This window comes from Scyliorhinus torazame, chromosome 7, assembly GCF_047496885.1.
Source record: "Scyliorhinus torazame isolate Kashiwa2021f chromosome 7, sScyTor2.1, whole genome shotgun sequence".
In the NCBI taxonomy this organism is placed as follows: Eukaryota; Metazoa; Chordata; class Chondrichthyes; order Carcharhiniformes; family Scyliorhinidae; genus Scyliorhinus; species Scyliorhinus torazame.
Window position 1 is genome coordinate 21,773,383 of NC_092713.1, and position 17,407 is coordinate 21,790,789.

The following is a 17,407-nucleotide window of genomic DNA, read 5'->3' on the forward strand; positions in this document are numbered from 1 at the left end:
AAAACACTGGGCTGGATTCTCCCAAAATGGGACTATGTCCCCACGTCGGCGTGAAAATGTTGGTGTTTCACTCGGGAGTTTCCTCAAACTAAAATAAGCTAATTCACTCATCTTCAGGGGGCTAGCAGGGACCCGGAGTGATTCATGCAGCTTTAGCTGTGGAAACGGGCCCCCGCACTTCAGGTTTTAAATCCGCGCATGCGCATGGCGGCGACCTCCAGCGGCCCCGCCGAGCGCCATGCGGACTCGTACCGCGGAGGCAGCTGCAAGATGTAGGCCCCCCCAATCGGCCGCGCGCCCTTGCATCCGACCGGCCCGATCTGTCCTCCGGGCTCCCATAAGGCCCGCCCGGTGCCCGATCCCACCCGCCCCCCCCCACCAGGGTGGCCGTGAACTGAGTCTGCAGCCGCCACGCGAGAGTCCTAACTGGCCATAGCATGTTAATTCCACACAATCAGGAACTCGGCCGGTCGGGAGCGGAGGATCGCTGGGTGGGCCTCTGGCAATGACCCCCAGCCGCACACAGTACTCCATGAAAACGGCGATTCTTGGGTCCCAGAAAATCGCCAGACCGGCGCCGGGCGCAATTTCGGTGCGAAAGTTGATTCTCCGCACCCGCGCCAAACACGATTTTGGTGCGGGGCTGCAGAAAATCCGGCCCACTCTCTCTAATTATCTACTCCCCAGGGAACCTTTATATTAAAAAAAAATTCCATTAACCCAACTTTTATGATGCTTTAATTGCACCTCTGGCTCCAACGTGCCTGCTGCCTTTCAAACCAGGATTTCTAATGACTGCAACAGCAACACACTGAACCAGACTTGTAACCCTTGCTGCACCAAATATATATAATACAATATATCTGAAATTCCAACAATCCACACAGTTTGTACAGAAAGCTGAGCTGAATGGCCTCCCCCATCTGTAATTATTAATGGGACTACACTAGTTACTTCTCTGCTCTCATGCCTTGAACGCGTTTATTGCTGCTGTTGTTACCCTCTCTTGTTCCCCATGTTGGCCATTATTTATTGATTCATTCACGGGATTTTTTTATCGCTGGCAAAGCTTTGCTTGGCTCTTTCAAAGGGCAGTGAAGGGTCAACTCCATTACTTTGGGCCAGGGCTCTCTCCTAGGCCAGAGCAAGTAAAGATGGCAGATTTCACTACCCCAGTAGTATCACCATGCCACGACCGTCTCCCATCTCGTTTATGAATTGTGGGCATTGCTGGCGATGCCACCATTTATTGTGCATCCCTAATTGCCCTTGAGAAAGTAATTGCACAGTTCATATAGATGCACCATAGTGCCCTTAAAAGGGCAGCACGGTGGTGCAGTGGTTAGTGCTGCTGCCTCACGGCACCGAGATCCCAGGTTCGATCCCGGCTCTGGGTCACTGTCCGTGTGGAGTTTGCACATTCGCCCCCATAACCCAAAGATGTGCAGGGCAGGTGGATTGGCCACGCTAAATTGCCCCTTAATTGGAAAAATGAATTGGGTACTCTAAATTTATTTTTAAAAACCCGCATAGTGTCCTTAAAGAAAGTTCCCGAATTCTGATGCAGCGGCAACGAAGGAACGCCGATATATCGTGTAAACTTGTGCAAGCGTAGATCTTATGTAAAGGTCAGCCCTAGTTTTTCAGGGACCAAACCGTTTTGCAATTATTAGTTACCGGTGATTGATCTAGTTAATTTAAAGGCACATGCAGGAACCTTTAGATTTTCCCTCCTCCAATTCTAGCCGAAATCTACCGGTTAGGCGACAAGACCACCTGGTCTATCACGATGCCTTTGAGGAAGACTAACAAGTATGCAGCTTAATCTACGTTGGATGGCAATACGAAATGAAATGAAAATCGCTTCTTGTCACAAGTAGGCTTCAAATGAAGTTACTGTGAAAAGCCCCTAGTCGCCACATTCCGGCGCCTGTTTGGGGAGGCTGGTACGGGAATCGAACCGTGCTGCTGGCCTGCTTTAAAAGCCAGCGATTTAGCCCAGTGTGCTAAACCAGCCCCTGTGAATCTCCAGCCCCTGTGAATCTGGGAATATGGGTTAACGAGCATTGGCAAAATGGTCATTGAATCACCTGTGGAGCAATCTGACTTTACGCCCTCTGGGAAGCCAAGGAATCGGGAATTTCAGAATTGAGGCCATTGCTAGGTGGTGCAGAAGATTCACGAGAAGGCGTGATTTAGTCCTGACAAGAAATAGTTTCTTACAGTGTACTTTTATATTGTATTGGATGAGGTCTGGAACAGTAGAAAATAAATACATATTTGGGAATTAATTAATATCCCTCAGTGGTGTTGTTTTCTTTTTAATTTATTCCATTGTGATGGTCTATTTTTGGGCCCTAATCAAGCACACATGTCAATCCCTCAAAAACAGTACCTGCGTAAAAGCCCCAGTCTAAGAGATTGGCCTTAAAATTTAGATTTTTACGCCAGTATATTCGGCATTTTTAAGTCTGGATGGTGCCTGACTTGGAGGGAAACTTGCAGGTGGGTGGTGTTCCCAGCTAGCATTGGCATTGTAGACAGTAGAGACCGTGGCTTTGGAAGATGCTTTAACGAGCTGCTGCAATACATTGTATAGATGGTGTACATTGCAACCACTGCGCGACAGTGGTGGAAGCTATGTCCTTGACATACACGCGCACCAAAGCATTCTTCTAAAGTCTTGATATTTACTATCAATCTGAGATAAAAAAGAATGTGTAAGCACTTGGATAGAGCCTTTTGAATCATCCTTTTGAATTGAAGAGAGCGTCTGTGAAATGGACCTTTTTAAGATCAGACTTGGTTTTGATATTTTGTTGACGCAAAGGTCAAAGCAGTAGGTCCCCTTCAGAAGACTGGTGGGTGTTAATGTTTTGTTGATCAGTAAATTACATATATCTAGCCTGTTGGATTTTTAAAAAGTGGTTTAAAGTGCCATATTTAAATAAAAGGTCTTCATAGAATCATAGAATTTGCAGTGCCATTCGGCCCATCGAGTCTGCACCGGCCTTCAGAAAGAGCACCTCACCAGGGTCCCAGGTTCGATTCCCGGCTTGGGTCACTGTCTGTGCGGAGTCTGCACGTTCTCCCCGTGTCTGCGTAGGTTTCCTCCGGGTGCTCCGGTTTCCTCCCACAAGTCCCGAAAGACGCGCTGTTAGGTAATTTGGACATTCTGAATTCTCCCTCCGTGTACCCGAACAGGCGCCGGAATGAGGCGACTAGGGGCTTTTCACAGTAACTTAATTGCAGTGTTAATGTAAGCCTACTTGTGGGACTAATAAAGATTATTATTATTAAATATGGTGTATCTAATATGGATAAATGAAGGCTTCAGACCGGCAGTTGTTACGCGTCACGCGTGGTTAAAGAAGGGATATGGCATAAGTTCCACGCTTACAGTTGTGTATTAATAAGATTCTCCAGTGGTGAATCTTATTCCCCTGGAGATGAAAATCTAAAGTGTGGTGTTGATGCTTCATTTGTGTAGGGCCTTGGCCAGACCCCAGCTGGAGTACTGTGTTCTGTTTTGGACACACAGCAAATTCAACAAACTGGATTGGGATATTTGCCAGACTTCTCTGTGATGAAGGTTTCAGGATAAATATTGGCTTGGGCACCGGGGGTAACTCTTCCTCACTGTTCTTTGGCTGGGTGCTGTGGGATCTTTTACACCCACGTGAGAGAACAGGCAAGGCCTCACACACTTGATGTCACATGTGGCAGTGTAGCACTCCCTCGGTACTGTCTTGGGGTGGCAGCATAGATTTTGTGGGATTTCAGGCCATGACATTCTGATTCAGAGGGGGGATTGCTCCCATTGAATTATGACTGACCTGATTCAACGGTGCCTCTGGGCTCGAGTGGCTGAATGGCCGTCAGCCTTTCTTAAATTGTTGTCATAAACCTGTTGGCGGATATGTCAGGATATTTTAATCGGGCATACCAATTCGAGAAATTGTGGGACCAACAATGAGCTCCCTATCCTGTGTACTTTCAAACCTGTGCCATACTTGTTTATGCTCTTTGCGAGGAGCTCCTTGCCTCTGTGCTAAGCTTTGGCTTTTTTTGTCTTCCAGTTCAGGGTTTGTCCACCGAGCCAATGTGTTTCTACCCCGGGGCACAGAACGGACCTATTTCAGAGGAACCCCAAGAGTGTTCTCATTACAGACTTCTTTGGCAGTGTGCGTAAGGTGGAAATAACAAACCATATCATCCAACTGACCGCCAATGACACTGAAACCGAAACAAGGTAAGCATGTGTGTCTGCCTGTGTGTATGTGTATGTGTCACTCTCTGCCTGTGTGTGTGTGTGTCTGCCTGTGCGTGTGTGTCTGTGTGTGTGCCTGCCTGTGTCTGTGTGTGTGTGTCTGCCTGTGTCTGTGTGTGTGTGCCAGCCTGTGTCTGTGTGTGTGTGCCAGCCTGTGTCTGTGTGTGTGTGCCAGCCTGTGTCTGTGTGTGTGCGCCTGCCTGTGTCTGTGTGTGTGTGTGCCTGCCTGTGTCTGTGTGTGCGTCTGCCTGTGTGTGTGTGTGTGTGTGTGTGTGTGTGTGTGTGTGTGTGTGCGTCTGCCTGTGTGTGTGCGTCTGCCTGTGTGTGTGCGTCTGCCTGTGTGTGTGCGTCTGCCTGTGTGTGTGCGTCTGCCTGTGTGCGTGCGTCTGCCTGTGTGTGTGTGTGCGCGTCTGCCTGTGTGTGTGTGTGCGTGTGTGTGTGTGTGTGCGTGTGTGTGCGTGTGTGTGCCTGTGTGTGTGTGCCTGTGTGTGTGTGCCTGTGTGTGTGTGCCTGTGTGTGTGTGCCTGTGTGTGTGTGCCTGTGTGTGTGTGCCTGTGTGTGTGTGCCTGTGTGTGTGTGCCTGTGTGTGTGTGCCTGTGTGTGTGCCTGTGTGTGTGTGTGTGCCTGTGTGTGTGTGTGTGCCTGTGTGTGTGTGTGTGCCTGTGTGTGTGAGTGTGTGCCTGTGTGTGTGTGTGTGTGCCTGTGTGTGTGTGTGTGCCTGTGTGTGTGTGTGTGTGTGTGCCTGTGTGTGTGTGTGTGCCTGTGTGTGTGTGTGTGCCTGTGTGTGTGTGTGTGCCTGTGTGTGTGTGTGTGCCTGTGTGTGTGTGTGTGCCTGTGTGTGTGTGTGTGCCTGTGTGTGTGTGTGTGCCTGTGTGTGTGTGTGTGCCTGTGTGTGTGTGTGCCTGTGTGTGTGTGTGCCTGTGTGTGTGTGCCTGTGTGTGGGCGCGTCTGCCTGTGTGTGGGCGCGTCTGCCTGTGTGTGGGCGCGTCTGCCTGTGTGTGGGCGCGTCTGCCTCTGTGTGGGCGCGTCTGCCTGTGCGCATGCCTGCATCTGGCTGCGTGCGTCTGTCTGTGTCTGTGTGTGTATCTGCCTGTGTCTGTCTGCCTGTGCGTGCGCGCGCGTGCGTGTTTGCCTGTGCATGTTTACGCCTGCCTGTGTGTGTGCACGCATGTGCCTCTGCATGTCTGTGCATGCATATGTCTCCATGTGTGCACCTGCATGCATGCATGGGTCTGTGTGAATTAGCTGCTTGTTTTCTGGGACGACAGTATCAATAGTTGTTTTCCTGAAGTCAAGGCAGTGTGACTAATGTAAGTGTGAAGGATAGAATAAAATGTAGCAATGTAGGTATGTAGTTACTGAGAAAAAGGCATTTTGCGAAAGATTTTCACCTTACATTCATCAGTAAGAATATAAATATCAGGGAAAACAACAACTTTATCCTGCATGAGAAGAGGGTGCTAACTGCTTGGCAAGTGGCCTCTGATTGGTAAAGGCTTTGCCGTGGAGAATGCACCAGTTGATTGTGGCTGACAGTTGCCAAGCATTGTTTGAAATTTAACCCAGGCAGTTTGATTCTGGTCAAAGCATTGCCCTGAGGAATGAACCACTGAATGGATGTCACTTATTTACTTTAGCTAAAACAGGCGCAATGTGTGTACATGTTCTTTCTGTCTGCAAAGAGCAGGGCCCTGTGTATTAATATATGTGACTTCTAGTGTGCAGACACGTGCCACACTGTGAGCCCGACTGACCATCTTAAATTGGTTGTCAGTGTAATATTTAGCACGTTGTTAGGATTATGTAGCAAATAATCTGTGTGTACTGTTGCCTCACAGTGCCAGTGACCCGGGTTAATTTCCGACCTTGAGTGACGTGCAGTGTCTACACGTTCTCACCGTGTCTGCATGGGTTTCCTCCTGGTGCTCTGGTTTCCTCACACAGTCCAAAGATGTGCACATTGGGTGGATTGGCCTCTCTATGTGGGCTTACAAGGATAGGGGGGGGGGGGGGGGGTGCTAGGTAGGGTGCTCTATCGGAGGGTCAAACATGATGTGCAAAATGGAATCCTTCTGCACTGTGAGGATTCGAGGATTCTACGTATCATCCACTTATCGGAAATGTGGAAGTGGGAGAACGTTCTGCGTCATTCGATTGAAGATGTGTTTCTCATGGAACCCAATAGAGATGTTTGCAAGAGCTGGTGCTCGAGGGGGTCCCACGGCAACACCATCTATTTTGACCTACATGGTGTTGTTAAAACGGAACTCAACTGCGGAAGTTAACCAGTTCATAAGTTCAGTGAATACTGATTCACGCAATGGTAGCGGGTCTAGATCACCATGGTATAATGCTGCAGGGCAAATATCTGTAGCTGGCTTCCTTAAGTGGAACATTGGTGAATAGGCCAGCGATGTCAATGAGCCCACGTATGGTCTTCACAATTTTAAAGGAATCCTTAACCGTGTAGCTGGAAAACATTCTCAAAACCGATTGCAAAAATTCGCCCAACCATTTGTCTCAGGTAACCACAGATAAGAGGGGATGTAAAGGGACATTTGTGTGCCTTGGGACAACCCATGCAATCTTGTTTTGTCGGTGTGTACAATTAGCCTTTGTGAAATCTTTAAATCGGGATATAAACATCTGGAGCAAACCAGGCAGTGTCTGGCTTTATTGGCTGCCAGATTGGTGTTTCGACAGACATGTGTAATGAAGGTGAGTTGACCACTTTGTGGAATGATAACATTAGACAATAGAACAGATATGGGCAAAGGCAGTTATCGAAGGGCCTGTTCGGTAATCTGCTCAGTGACCTAAGGAAGACTCCCAGCAAAGTTGAACGCGAGTTAAAACTTGACAACGGGGTGAATTTTAAATAATGCGAATGTGAGCATGTAAGGCCAATGGGGTTATTATAAAGTGGGGCACATAGCTCTGCTATTTGTCATTTTGGAAAGATGGCTTCCAAACACATCAGGAATTCACGAGAAACCTGTTTACACGAGAACAGGGAGTGGGCAATCATTACCCGAGGAGAGATTTGAGTAGATTAGACCGAGACTTTAGAAGACTGAATGGTGACCTAATGGAACTATGTGAAATTCTTAGATGCTTCACAGGATGGATACTGAATGGATGTTTCCCACGACTGGGGAAATCCAGAACTAGGGAACAATCGCAGAATAGGGACATTAATTGAGAATAAGGATGAGAAGAAATTTCTTCACTCAGAATCTATGGAATGCTGCCCCCCAGAGAGCTGAGCATGTTGGGTTGAAGATATTTGTGACAGATATCTAGACTTTGGGGTACTGAGGAGCGGGGTGGGGGGGAGGGGGGTGGTCAGCAGAAATGTGGAGTTGAGGTAGAAAATCAACCATTATCTTTTTGAGTGGTGGGGCAGGCTCAAAGGGTCGAATGGCCCACTCCTGTTATTTATTACTTCTTTTGTAGCTGGAAAACTGACAGGTGGAGTTCAGCGCAGGAGGTCTGAAGTTGCACACTGGGCCAGAGAACTGTCCAGATCAGTGGTTTTCAAACTTTTTTTTCGGGGACCCATTTTTACCGACCTGCCGACCCACGCCGGCCGACCTTCGCGACCCACGCCGGCCGACCTTCGCGACCCACGCCGGCCGACCTTCGCGACCCACGCCGGCCGACCTTCGCGACCCACGCCGGCCGACCTGCCGACCCACCATTTTCTCTTACCTCGTTTGTTGCTGACAAAAAAGGAAGAAATGGTTTTGTGTCCCTTTGGCCCCCTGAACTTGAAAAAAAATAATGCAACCATATTAAAAAAAAATGCGGCCGCACCGCGCTTGCATGCCCGATCATCGGTGCGCATGTACACAGTTTTGCGCATGCGCACCGATGATCGGGCACGCATGCGCAGTGCAGCCGAATTTTATTGATCTGTTGCTGGCCATCTTGAAGGCCGCTAGCAGCCGGCATTATTAAAAGCCGGCTGCTGCGTGCGGATTTGCGCGATCGGGAGCGCGCGACAGACGGCTCTGCGACCCTCCCGACACCCGCCCACGACCCACCCGCGGGTCGCGCCCCTGAGTTTGACAATACCTGGTCTCGATGGTGTGAAGCTAAGATCTGTGGAGGAGCAAAGGGATGTATGGGTCAGTGTGCAGAAATCACTAAAATCTGAAGGACACTTTAAGCAAATTAATTTAATATGGTACAAGGAATATTGGTCTTTAACTTAAGGGAGGTGGAATACAAGAAGATGCACGTTGTATAAAACTCTCGTTAGACCCATTGCCGTTCTTTGTTCAGTTCTGGGCGTTGACCCTCTGGGAGGGTGAATCGGTCATGAAGATTCATCAGAACGATACCAGGAACTAAAAGGGTACTTTAAGAAGACCATAAGATACAGGAGCAGAATTGGGTCTCTCGGCCCATCGGGTCAACTCCGCCATTCAATCATGACTGTTAATTTTTCTCATCCCCGTTCTCCTGCCTTCTCCCCATAATCCCGATCCCTTTATTAACGAAGAACCTATCTACCGCTGTCTTAAGTGATTTGGCCTCCCCAGCCTTCTGTGGCAAAGGGTTCCACAGATTCACCATCTTCTGGCTGAAGAAATTCCTCCTCGTCTCTGTTTTAAAGGGTTGCCTGGTTACATAGATCTAGGCTAGTATTCAGTCGAAAATGGGAAATTAAAGTGTGAGCTAATTGAAAAGCTTAAGATAGTTCAAGGATTTGGGGCGACATGGTGGCGCAGCGGTTAGCACTGCTGTCTCACAGCGCCGAGGCCCGGGTTCAATCCCGGACCTGGGTCACTGTCCGTGTGGGGTTTGCACATTCTCCCCGTGTCTGCATGGGTTTCACCCCCACAACCCAAAGATTTGCAGGGTAGGTGGATTGGCCACGCTAAATTGCCCCTTAATTTAAAAAAAAAGAATTGGGTATTGTAGCCATCTGGGATGGCCACTTCCCGATTACAAAATGGACACTTTGCAAAGATTGCAGAGAAAATGGACAATTCTGAGAAAGCAAGCAGGTGCAGGGTTTGTCTGTTGATTGGAGCCGCAGCTCCCAGACAAGACCGAAACTGAAATGAAAATGAAATGAAAATCGCTTATTGTCACAAGTAGGCTTCAAATTAAGTTACTGTGAAAAGACCCTAGTCACCACATTCCGGCGCATGTTCGGGGAGGCTGGTACGGGAATTGAACCGTGCTGCTGCCCTGCCTTGGTCTGCTTTCAAAGCCAGCGATTTTTGCACTGTGCTAAACCAGCCCATGCTGGTAAACGATACCAAGGCTGACACCCCGGCGCCAGAGGAGACTCGAACAAAGCAGGCCAACGGCCACCTAGGACACGCCCAGCCATCAGGGCACCCACCCCTTTATTGGAGGAAATCGATAGGAACGATTGAGAAACGGCCCAATTAATTGGGGCCAAGTTCAAGGCCCGTCCAAAAGCGCGCGAAGCCCCCTTTGGGTATAAGAAGGATCCCCCAAGAGAGAATCGCTCTCTTGGCTCCGGCTCTCACCAAGGAGAGACCTGCCAAAGCTGGATCAGAACAAGTAAGTCCAAGATCAACGCACGCTACCAGGCAGACGCTCCTAGCTGTTATCTCGGACCAGTTCAACCCCAGCAGCCTCGGAACCGGACAAAGACCATTGTTCCTCTGACTGAGTGGGCGCCTGAAGCTAAGTATAGGCTTTAGCAGTCGTGATAGTTTAGTCTGTAGAGTTTTGCGCATGAGTATATTTGACTGTGTGTAAATAAATCAGCATTGAGTTTGAACTAACTAAGTGGTGTATCGAGTCTTTGATCAGTATTCGGTTTGAACCTTGTGGCGGTATCAAAAAATACCTGCTGACTCTAGAGCAAAACGTAATTAGAATTAAGGAAGGCGACCTTATTGGCCGCCATCTTCAGAGCCAAATAAAGAGAAACACAATTAGCAACAGTATTCAAAATGTATTTTTTAAAAACGTTTAAGGATTTGATAGGCTAAACAGAGAGAAATTATTCCCTCTTTTGGGGTGTCCAGAACGTGGGAGCGCAATCTTAAAATTACATCTAGGCCATTCGTGAGTGGTGCCAGGCAGTGACTCTTCACCCAGGATGGGTGAATCAAGAGCTCTTTTCTCCCACAAACAGCGGTGAGAGTCAATTGGAAATGTTAAAACTGAGGTTGTTTAAAAGAAAAAATTGTCGGAAATACTCGGCAAGGTCAGGATAGAAATGTGAGGCTATTAAAGTGTGGAAGGGTGGGAGAGATTAAATAACAAATCATTTCATGTAAAGGCAAAGGCAGTGGGAATGGGTATAGTAAAGAGACAAAGGTAGTATCCAGATGATACTACCTGGGTGTACCAGGAGGGGATGAAGAAAGAAACAAGCCAGCAAAAGGTTATGATGCAAAGTTGTTGAACTTAACATCGAGCCCAGAAGGCTGTAGCGAGCCGGGTCAAAAGATGAGGTCCTGCCCCTCGAGCTTACGTTAGACCTTCTGGAGAAAGATGTTTTATTTCAGCGTTTGCCGACTTTTAGAGGCAGATCTTCAGAATCAAGGAGGATATTTCATTTATTATGTGTAACCATGTGTGCAACTCCGTCTCATGCAATGTTATTGTTAATATTAAAACCTAAATTTCAGCCTGTTAGTGTTACGGGTGGTTTTTTTTTTTGCCACTTAAAAAAAAAAATGTCTTTATTCTCCTTTTTCACATTTTCTCTCAAATTTACACCCACCAACAATAAACAATAATCAGTAACAAATATGTCAATCCCCATATCAATAACAACGATCCCATCCTCCCACCAAACCCAAAACATTCGCCCGCATGTTCACATAAGCAAATGACAAAAAGGAATCAGGAATCACCCATAGCCCCCCTCCCCCTCCCCCTCCCCCTCCCACCCACCGCCCCCAACTAATATTTGATGTTATCCAGTTCTTGAAAGTGCATAATGAATAATGCCCATGAATTGTAGAACCTTCTATCTTTTCCCTCATTTCAAACTTAACCTTCTCAAGAGTCATGAATTCCAACAGATCCCCCCCGCCACGCCAGGACACTGGGTGGAGAGGCTGCTCTCCAACCCATCAGGATTCGCCTTCGGGCGATCAACGAGGCGAAGGCTACAACATCTGCCTCCGCACCCGTTTCCAGCCACTTTTGTTTTTGACTGTTCAATATTCTTTTCACCTCTGTGCTGTGAATGGAGTATGCAACATTTGGCATTGATTCTCCGAGAACCCCGGGATCTCTTGCAACTTCATCCGTCGTTAGGTCCACAGCTCTTGAGTACAGAGCGACATTGAAGTCCGTGTGTTGTTTTTCTGCCCACTTAATATTTTGTGCAGCTCGCAAAATGTGGTTTTCGAGCCGACTCCTGCAAACCAGCTGCCGTTGCCAGCTTGACATTGTTTGTGAATGTGATTAATTTACACTGAGCTTTTACATCTATAATTAATTTTTATTTCTCGAGTTTATTGATTCAGGTTTGAAGACAAATAGGGCTTGTCGATTTTGAAAATAGACATCACATTACCCTGTTTACAATCATATTGCTGACTGACCCAGTGACTCTTCTAATGGCTGTCGTTCTTTCACAACTCTCCTGCCATGTCCCTTGGTGTTCTGGGATCAATACTGTCTTTCCCTAACACATTTATTCGGTTTGAGCTGGCGACACTGAGGGTAGATTTTTGCCAACATTTAAGCTTAGAGAAAGGTATGTTGTTAATGCCTTCCTCCGTGATACTTTATTGAGGATTGTTCACTGTTTTCTCCGCTGATTCTCCGCTACACGCATGGTATCGTTTTTTTTCTCAGTTAGGGCATTGTCCTGAGGAATGAACCAGCGAAAGGCTGTCTTTTAATTTGCCGGTTCATTCCTTTTCGAATGCCTTGCCGAATCAGAGTCAAGCTGTCTGGTTTAAATTTCAATCGAAGCTTAGCAGTTGACTATCAGTCACCATCAGCTCGTGCACTCTCCAGGGCAATGCCTCTATCAATCAGAGTCCACCACCAGGGCAATGCCTCTATCAATCAGAGTCCACTTGCCTACCGATCAGCGCTTTCTTCTCCGACAGTATAATTTTGTTTTCCCTTTCATTCTATACTCATGAATTGGTCTGATGAGTGCAAGGTGAAAAGCTTCAGCGACACGACCCTTTTTTCAGCAATATTCAAGTTCCGTACTACCAAATGACTATTTAACCAATTTATTGGAGTTCTTTGAGGAAGTAACATGTTTTTTTTCTTTTATTCATTCAAGGGATATGGACTTCGCTGACTATGCCAGCATTCCATCCCTAATTGTCCTTGACAAGGTGGTGGTGAGGTGCCTTCTCAAACCGCTTGCAGTCCATGTGGTGCGGAGTAAGGGCGATGTACTGTACTTGGATTTACAGAAGGCATTTGATAGGGTGCCGCATCAAAGGTTATTGCGGAAAACAAAAGCTCACAGCATAGCGAATATTGGCATGGATAGAAGATTGGCTAGCTAACAGGAAACAGAGAGGAGGCATAAATGACTCATGACATGGTTGGCAGGATGTGACCAGTGGTGTGCAACGGGTCAGTGCTGGGGCCTCAACCTTTTACAATTTATATAAATGACTTGGATGAAGAGACTGAAGGTATGGTTTCTAAATTTGGAGATGACACCGAAACATAGGTAGGAAAGTAAGTTGTGAAGAGGATATAAGGAGGCTACGAGGGGACCGAGTTTGGTTAAGTGATTAGTCAAAGATCTGGCAAGTGGAGTATAATGTGAGAGGCAGAGGGATTTGGGTGTCCTTGTGCATGAATCGCAAAATGTTAGCATGCAGGTGCAGCAAGAGACTAAGAAAGCTAATAGAATGTTTTTATTTATTACGAGAGGAATTGAATATAAAAGTAGGGAAGTTATCTATCAGTTATATGGGGCATTGGTGAGACCACATCTAGAGTACTATGTACAGTATTAATATCCTTATTTAAGGAAGAATGTAAATGCGTTGGAAGGAATTCAGAGAAGGTTTACAGTGTTATGGGCCAGGGTTTAGAGAACCCCAAAGTGTATCATGGAGTTCACCTGACCCACAACTTTTAATAGATTGTGGTACGGGGAGCACACGGCCCACTCTACAGGTGTGGCACAGCAGAAATGGAAAAGTATTTTTTAAAGCAAAACAATGTTTATTCTATGAACTCAAGTTAACCTTTTTAAAACATACAGTGAGCATCTTAGCAACCATTAATTCAAATACAACCCCCAAAGAATACAACATTAAGTAATCCTTTGCGCTTTCCTTTTAACATCCATAAGACTTAAAACACCTTTTACCAGAAGCACATTAGGTTTACATTCACTACTGAGAACATTTATAATTCTGAATTCACCAAATGATCAAGAGATAGTCTTTTGATGGCAGAGAGAACAGCAGTACACCTGCTTGGTCTGGCTTCAGCTCCAACACTGAAAACGAAACTAAAACACACCCTGCAGCAAACAGCCTAAAACAAAAGTAAAAAGCTGACACAGCCCAGCTCCACCCACTCTCTGACATCACTGCAGTAGTAAACACCCATTTCTTAAAGGTACTCTCACATGCCAACAGTACTGGGCTAATAACCTGGAATGAGTGGGTTGTCTTAAGAGGAGAGGTTGTACAAGCTAGACTTGTATCGGCTGTAGGTTAGAAGAGTTAGAAGTGACTTGATTGAAACATATAAAGGTCGTGAGGGATCTTGACAGGGTGGATGTGGGGAGGATGTTCCTCTTGTTGGAGAATCTAGAACTGGGGGTTACTGATTAAAAATAGGGGGTTGCCCATTTAAGGCAAAGATGAGAATTTCCTTCCGAGGGTTGAGAGTCATTGCCACTCTGTTCCTCAAAAGGGGGTGGAAGTAGCGACTTCGGATATTTTTAAGGCAGAGGTAGATACATTCCTGATGAGCAAGGGGGTGAAAGGTCATTGAGGGGAGGAAGGAATGTGGGGTTAATGTTAAAATCAGATCCGCCAGGATCTTCTTGAATGGCGGAGCAGGCTCCCAATTCGTGTGTTCGCACGTTCAACAAGATTCCACCCCTCGTCGCAATTACTCGTTGGTTAAAATGCAGAATTAATAGACGTGCTCAAAAGATTGAGACGCTTTGCCAGTCGGAGGGTAGAAACTGTTTCCACTGGCAGGAGGATTGGCGACGAGAAGGCACAGATTTGATGTGGTTGGCGAATGAGCGGGAGAGGAGAGGAGATGTTTCCATGACGCAGAGAGTTACAATCTGGAAGGTGCTGCCTGAAAGGGGATCGGCAGCACATTCAATTATAACTTTCAAAAGGGGATTGAATAAGTCATCAAAACACGGTGGGGGAGTGGAACTAAATGGATAGATCTATCAGAGAACCAGCATCAGACGTGATGGGTGGAGTGGCCTCCTGTGTTGTTGCGTAACCCTGTTAAGAACAGAGAATGATACAGCGCAGGAACATGCCTTTCGGCCCTCCAAGCCTGTACCAGTCATGATACCAACCCTTGGTCAAAATCCTTAGCACTTCCTAGTGCCGTATCCCTCTAATAAATAAATAATCTTCATTGTCACAAGTAGGCTTATATTTACACTGCAAGTTACTGTGAAAAGCCCCTAGTCGCCACATTCGGCGCCTGTTCGGGTACACCGAGGGAGAATTCAGAATTCTCAGCTGGTCCGGGAATTGAACCCGCGCTGCTGGCCCTGTTCTGCATCACAAACCAGCTGTGTAACCCACTGAACTAAACCAGCACATATATATACCCATCATATCCGTGTATTTGTCGAGATGCCTTTTGAACGCCGTTAATGTATCTATGGGCGGGATTCTCTGCCCCCCCCCCCCCCTCACGGTGTGCTTCGTGGCAGCGGGAGGCAGTCCTCCTTTAGCTAGTGGCAGGATCTTTTGATTTCCCACTGAATCCACCCCACGCCGCTGGGAAACCCGCGGTGGGGATGCACCACCGGCGGGACTGGAAGTAGGAACGGTTTCTGGTAGCGGGGCGGATCCGAAACGAGAAGGTGCAGATTTACGGTAATTGGCAGATGAACCAGCGAGGAGACGCAGCGTTTCCATTGCACAGCTAGTTGTTGCGTCATTAACTTCCAATACTGTGTCCTGCTTTGCTGGCTGTGAACTACCAGGAGCATGCGCCCTGTACAATAATAATAATCTTTATTAGTGTCACAAGTAGACTTTCATTAACACTGCAATGAAGTTACTGTGAAAAGCCCCTAGTCGCCACACTCCAGTGCCTGTTCGGAGGGAGAATTCAGAATGTCCAATTCACCTAACAGGCACGTCTTCTAGGACGGCAGAACTTTAAAAAAATTGATTTACGGGATGTGGGTGTCGACGGCTGAACCACCATTTTTTTGCCCATCCCTAATTGCCCTTGAGAAGGTGGCAGCGAAACACCAAGCGGCTATACAAAACCTAAAGAGGCGACGCAAAAGATAAGTACTGCGATGGACCAAATAATCGTGTGTGACAGCGGCTGTCCAGTAGGTGGCCCCCTCTCTCTCTCTTTCCCTCATGTACTGTGTGTTTCTTGGCCAATCTTACCCGTAGTGAATGCTCACAGAGGCAGAACTCAAAACTTCACAGTGTGAGAAGTTAATGGCACGGGAAAACCACTCGGCTCACTAAAGGCCATCTGCCTGGGATTAACAGTTTGCATTTGCAAAGGGCCTTTAACATAGTGAAATATCCTGATCAGCCCAAAGTTGACACTGAGCCAAAGAGTCATGGAATCATTACGGCACCAGAAGGAGACCATTTTGCCCATCGAGCCCATGCGGTAGATATTGGGACATGTTTTAAGGAAGTTGTGATATGTGCGATATTAATGTAAGTTTTCCCGTCCTGGTTAATAAACTCGAATGTTTTCCAGTAGCTTTGGTCTGCTGTTTGCTTCCTAATGTAAAGAGTCCATTTTTCCCCCCCAAAAATCTTGAAAAGCTAATTGAAGTTGGAAGACATCGAAAATTAAAATTTAGTTCATACAATCATAGAATTTACAGTGCAGAAGGAGGCCATTCGGCCCATGGCGTCTGCACCGGCCCTTGGAAAGAGCATCCTACCCAAGCCCACACCTCCACCCTATCCCCGTAACTCAACCTAACCTTTTTGGATACTAAGGGCAATTTATCATGGCCAATCCACCTAACCTGCACATCCTTGGACTGTGGGAGGAAACCGGAGCACCCGGAGGAAACCCACGCAGACACGGGTAGAACGTGCAGACTCCGCACAGTCACCCAAGCCGGGATTCGAACCTTGGACCCTGAAGTTGTGCTAACCACCATGCTACCGTGCTGCCCCTAGTTTCGTTATCTTAATGCCTAAACTGCAGATTTAATAGAGGTGCTCCAAATGATGAGGAGATTTGGATGGTCTCGTGGTGGAAACTTTCTAGTAGCTGGGAAGATCAGTAACGAGAGGGTCCAGGTTTAAGGTCATTGGCAGATGAACCAGCGAGGCGAGGCCCTGTTTTCATTACACGGCCAGTTTTTGTGTCATTAACTTCCAATACTGTGATTCTTTGAGTCCAGCTTCAGTGGCTTGCACAGGAACCACGAGGAGGAAGAGAGGACAAGGATTCAAACCATGGACAGATGTAGATTTTAAGGGTGGTTCAAAGGAGCGAGGTGAGGATTGAGGGGGGGGGGAATTCGGGAGCTTGGGGACCAGGTAGTTGAGGCATGGCTGGGATGACAGAAATTGGAGATGCGCAGGAGGCTAGTATTGAAGAACTGCAGAGGGCTCAGAAGATTATAGAGCTGGAGAAGGTTGCAGAGTTAGGGATGGATCACGATAGCTTCCTTTTGTACTTTGGGTGAGCTTCGATTTTCTGTCTGGACCAGCCTGCCTAGTAGATTATTCCAAGCATTTATTCATCTTTCAGTCAAATAGGTTTTATCTCCCATCTTATTTTAAACGGGCTTTTTAGTAATTTAGATCCTTCCCCTCGTCACATTTCCTGTTCTCAGAACTCCGATTTTAAAAAAGAGACTATATTTTTAAAAAGCCTCCGTTTTATTTCTGTGCAGAAACCTGCCTCCCGTCCTGCTCGATCAGTCCATTCACATTAATGACTGAGAGCCACCCCATGTGCTCTAGGGTATCAAACAACAAAGGCAAA

General features: G+C 47.1%; 1 protein-coding gene across 2 annotated transcripts in view; it reads left to right on the forward strand.

The window, feature by feature from the left end:
* The window catches only part of pigk (phosphatidylinositol glycan anchor biosynthesis, class K), a 229,411-nt gene that overhangs the window by 57,205 nt on the left and 154,799 nt on the right, over positions 1-17,407 (forward strand). For both annotated transcript variants that reach the window (XM_072510417.1, XM_072510416.1), the window contains exon 9: positions 4,080-4,252. In XM_072510417.1, coding sequence (XP_072366518.1) covers positions 4,080-4,252 — 173 coding nt within the window. The remainder of the gene's footprint in view (positions 1-4,079; positions 4,253-17,407) is intronic.